The sequence below is a fragment of the Epargyreus clarus genome, unplaced genomic scaffold, assembly GCF_041222505.1.
Source record: "Epargyreus clarus isolate Ecla_fem2 unplaced genomic scaffold, WU_Ecla_fem_2.2 ptg000007l, whole genome shotgun sequence".
In the NCBI taxonomy this organism is placed as follows: Eukaryota; Metazoa; Arthropoda; class Insecta; order Lepidoptera; family Hesperiidae; genus Epargyreus; species Epargyreus clarus.
In genome coordinates this window covers 16,071,766-16,077,132 of record NW_027332215.1, presented here as the reverse complement: position 1 = coordinate 16,077,132, position 5,367 = coordinate 16,071,766, and the positions used below count along the sequence as shown (strand labels likewise).

At 35.2% G+C, this 5,367-nt stretch overlaps 1 protein-coding gene across 1 annotated transcript; it reads right to left on the bottom strand.

Annotated features, from left to right (window-relative positions):
* Nucleotides 1-3,388: 3,388 nt before the first annotated feature.
* LOC140743116 (cytochrome b-c1 complex subunit 1, mitochondrial) lies at nt 3,389-4,915 on the bottom strand. Its single transcript, XM_083058991.1, has one exon. It carries the CDS (start codon nt 4,818-4,820, stop codon nt 3,429-3,431), a length of 1,392 nt encoding a protein of 463 aa, XP_082915117.1. The 5' UTR covers nt 4,821-4,915; the 3' UTR covers nt 3,389-3,428.
* Between the last annotated feature and the right edge of the window lie 452 nt (nt 4,916-5,367).

Sequence of the window (5,367 nt, the reverse complement as noted above, 5' to 3'; positions counted from 1 at the left end):
TGTACGTCAAAAATATTAGCAATCTGCTGTAAATTAGCTTATCTATGAAATGCTGTGGTACTACGCATGCGTGGTGGATGGTGTAGGTGGTACTCGATGCTGTCTATTACAGACCCCTTAGTAGTGTTTTGGTTACGAAGTAATTCACCTAAAAATTGTATTCGGATCAACATTTTAAAGGTAAATAAATTAATTGAACATCGAATGGCATCGGAAACCTCTCAGATGGAAGATATCAAGATTGTATAATTTGTATATAGACATCCGTAATTGAAGCGGAATAGAAGACACGAGGATAGATCCATCCGTGATTTTGTTTGCTGAATGAGCTGTCATTTTACTATGTAAGTGTATATCAAAAGTGTTTATAGATATTCGCCTTATTTCAAATAATAGAAATAACAAAATATATAACCATTTCCGAGTATTTTAGACGGGCAAAGCGCGCAGTGAGCAGTAATTAGCGTCGCATTTCTGTAGCGCGCCGCTTTTTGTAGCAGCCGGGGTTTGGATCAATTTTGTACCTATTCTAAATATAAATTGTGTAGTTTGAGATTATATTTCTTTTTCAGAATTGTTTTGAATGCTAGCAGCACGAATCTATGTACAGATAGCTACAGTCTACGACAAGGTTACGAACTCGCTACGGCGTAGAGCTTTACCTCATGTAAGTTATTTCTTTTTATAACGAAAGCAAAATACAAACACTTGTTGATTATTGATTGACAGTTACAAAGTGCTAATTTAAACACCTTAAAATATTAACTATGCATTATCACAGATTTCTATAGGAATGTTGACAAAAAATTACGAGCTACATGGCCTGTATATTCTAATTCATGTTTGTTGTAAATTATTAAGTTATCGAAATAAAAATATTTTAATCCAGCTTCGTTTATATATTGGTCTTCGGACTTACAAACTTGTAAATGTTACTTTGTAGATATCGATTTAAAATAAACTAAAGTATTCTATGTCTATAATCGAAATTCTAGGTTATCACTCCTGTTTGTATTTCCTTTGAATATTATTCTTATTTCATGTATTTTTATATGATATTATAATAATACTAGTATGTTATGTTGTTGCTGTTCAACTAAATATAAGTGGTGAATGTTATCTTATGTGTTATTTACTTACACACCTATTTCCACAGATACATTGGTATTCCTGAGGACTTTGAATGTGTGTTAACAAAAAATACATACTTATTTATAATATACTACTAAAATGTAGTCCAAATATAATTTATATCTTTTTATATCAAATACAGCTAACAAATACGGCCATCTTGTTTAGCAATTGTCCCATCTTGGGCAGCAAATCTTGTTATAAAAGAAGTTTGAAGGTGGTAGACCTTTGTGGTTCAATTCCGGCGGCACCACACCCATACCTATTTCTCCCCCATAACAGCAGTGTTAAGCGCTGCTGTATTCTGATTCGAAGGTAAGGAAGACATAGTTTTCCGAGGCGTTCCAGCTTAGTCCTCAGGGTTAGCGGCGCATCTGTAGTCGACCTCAGGTAGGAATATCTAATCATATCTGTGTTGATTACAGATGTCCATGGGCGGCAGTAGTCACTTACCATCAGGTGAACTGCATGCTCGTCTGCTACTCCTATATTATAAAAAAATGTGTAATCAGGTAATTAACAGAAAGATGTTACCATTACCGTGATAAATCATTTTTTTTTACAAAAATACAGACATAAAATGTATTTATTACAGAGTTATATATTACATCGTTTTAGCTGATTGTATACATAAATAATTAACGAAATAAAATCTGATGAAGACGACCGCGTAACGGGTGGGTGACAGTGGGTGGTTGTCGATACAGATTAGGCAGAAAACATCAAAACACTTTACTCAACAAGTATCGATATCTTCTTGGTTATAAATAGATATTGCTTGAACTGTTATCACGAATTTACTATACAGAGAGATTGAATGAATGAAATCTCTAAAAAATAATAATATTTGGAAGCTTATCAAACAGCTAACCAAGATATAACTAAACACTTTGATAATACGAAACGAGATCCATTAAATAAAATAATTGCAGTTTAATTTATACCCTTAGAACGCCTTCCTATCGCGCGTCTTTACACTTGTACGCGCGTATCATCCGCATAATGTAAATTAACTCGGTGCAATCTCTTCGCAGCTCGTGCACGCGTACGTATGAAGATGGTAGAACCCTTTTTGGTTCCACTCCGGTGGCACCACTGCCATACCTATTTCTGCCTTACAACAGCAGAATTAAGCGCTGCTGTGTTTTGGTTTGAAGGGTGTGGTAGGGGAGACATACCTTTCCGAGGCGTTCTACTCAGGGGTAACGGCGCATCTGTGGCCAACATCAGGTAGAAATAACTAATCCTATCTAGGGTTGATTACAGATACTCTACCACCAAATTTTCATTTGTTTTTTATTATATTCTGTGAAAATTTCAAGTGTCTATCTATTACGGTTCCAGAGATGGAATGGATGGAGATAGATGGAGAGCCCTATAACAGACGGACAGACGGATAGACAGGCGGAGGGTTAGTAATAGGGGTCCGTCTTTATCCATTGGGTACGGAACTCTAAAAAGGTAACTCTTTACAGGTAATTGAACTTATAACTGTACATTTTATTAAAACAAACTTTTCCAGCAGCATGGGTCTCGTATGCCAATTCAATTTTCATGCTTAATTACTGAAAAATAATGAAGCATGAATAAAGATCCTCCACTTTAAACGTACGAGTATCTCCATTCACATTTCATGAAACATTTATGGAAATGGGTTATTTTCTTCGAAAAAATACCGATGGGTTTGTTGTTTTTTATTTGGCTATATGTATCAGAACAATAAGTGTTATTACGATAAATCATGTTCCAGCAGCGGTACAGTACCGGATCGTCGACATGCATCAATTAAAGAGCCGTGATTTTTTTTAAAACTGCCTGTATAAAGTTGTGTAGGGCTGTTTCGTCATATGAATGTCGTAATTTTAGGTTAAAAGTTGTTAATACATAATGTAAATGTGAGCTGTTGAGATATGTTTGAATAGTGGACGTAATATTTACGATAAATAAAACATTAATTAATTAGACATTTCGCTTCTAGTTTGTAACCCTTTGAATTCAATTAAATCCTATACTCTCCTCTTTAATTAATTTTACTGTTTAATTGAATATTTAGCAATTTGGGTAATAGCTTCCATATGCAAAGAATAAAGGCTAAAGAAAAAACTGGAAGAGATCGCTGCTTAGCGATAAGGCCGCCTATTGCATACGATTAACTATATAATTGTATATCATTGTTATGTTCTGTTGAAGTGTGCAACAAAGAATATCTATCTATCTATCTATCTATATATCTATCTAAAAGTTACTGAGATAAATACCTACAATACATTAAAGGCCAAAGTCATAACTTAATTTTATTAAAATCTTAGCCAGTACATTCCTGCTCTGGTTCTTGTGTACTCCGGAACACCTTCTGTTGGTCCCACAGCAGAAACCACCGGGCATTTATCGTAAATGTATGTACTTGCTAGTTTCTTTATATTTTTATCACTAGCCCGTGTCAATGCTTGGTACGTGTGTGGTAAACTTCTTCGTTCGCAACTGTACAACACTTGCATTCCGATATCATAACAGGACTTCACTGAACCTTCAATATTTTTCGCAAGTTCCAACTTCGTCGTATTTACGGCTCTCTGCACGTCAGTAAGTAAAGTCGTGGTACAAAGATGCATCCATCTATCTAGGACGTTAATCATCATATCTTCTATGTCCATCCTTTCAGATACCATGTACATACCCCAAAGGCCTACATCTCTGTATGCGATGTAGAAGGGTTCGAAGCTATCGCAGAGTTTCGACGTAGCGGCGGCTCGGGCTAAAGGAGATGCATGCCTGTTATCACCGCCTTGGCTTTTATTCCACGAATCAAGTATATTAGACGCCACCGACATCATTAAGTATTCGGCACTTCTAAAACCTGGAGCTTCAACAGCTATAGCTGCGTGCACGAATGGCATGGTGTCATCTCGGTAAGTTATTTGAGAACCCGTGAAGCGTTGTGGTGGATAATAATTCCCAGCGATAATTGTATCTATTTTACCAAAACACGATTGAGCACTGCTTACCATATTCTCGTGGCTTACTGCACCTGATGTTGCCAATACAAACCTAGCGGGGTAATAAAAATCTTTCATAAAACATTCGATTTCGTATTTATCTAGTTTTTTTACGGTCTTTGTAGGGCCTATTATACGTCTACCCAGCGGAGTACATTGAAACGCAGTTTCATGCAAATAATCAGATACGACTAGCTTAGGATTTCTATCTGCGTCAATTGATTCTAACTCAATCATACATTTAGCCATATCAATCTCAGGTTTCAATAATTCTAGCTCCGTGACAATCTTTGACAATACCGACACTAAGTCACCCACGATTTCAGCTGGGCCTTTGGCTGAGAATACCTGAAATTCTCTGGTTGTTAAAACAGATACTTTAGCACCGATGCAAAGGAGATAATCTTCTAATTCAGCTTTACCCATAGATTTAAATCCTCGGAATGCGACATGTTCAATAAGATGTGTGATTCCATAATTTGCAGGGGTTTCGTAAACTGGTCCAACATCCACAAACAGAGAAACACATGCTAGAGGGGAATCGGATTCTTCGGTGGCCACTCTCATTCCATTTGATAGTGCAGAAATTTTAGTACATGGCACCACAGGCAAAGTAGGATCGCACCCGAACAAAGAATACATCCGATTGCATTTCCTCAAAATATTAAGTTTCAGTCGTGCTGATCTAAACATCGTATATAGCAAAAGCTTTGGCTAAATTTACACAAACTATTATTATTAATGACGATCACTTAAAATATTATTTAACACAAGTCACAAACATCAAATATTTGTCATAAAATATTTTGAAGTTTTATTTTTTTCTCTTTTTCATGTTAATCAAATAGGTACTAGTTTTTATTGGTTCGCGGGTATTATATTACTACATAGTTCAGTTTAGTAAAAATATTTTCAAAAAAATCATAATAATTAAAGGTTTATTTTTTACAACATTTTTAAAACTCTCATCTGCTTTTATCATAACTATATTTTTTAATATGATACGGGACGAAACGTTACGACAGAGAAGAGTTTTGAACTTTGATATTATTAAAGAAAATTAATATTATTTTCAGTCTAACAAAAAATAATACGTCAGCTTATTTTATTGTTCCAAAAAATAATCCGACATGTTCGTGTTTTGATATTAACATGCAATAAAGTTAAGCAAAACCAAAATTTAACAATTTTTCCGCTGGTAGTCTTCCGCTGGTATTCTTAATTGAAACAAGCTTCCTTT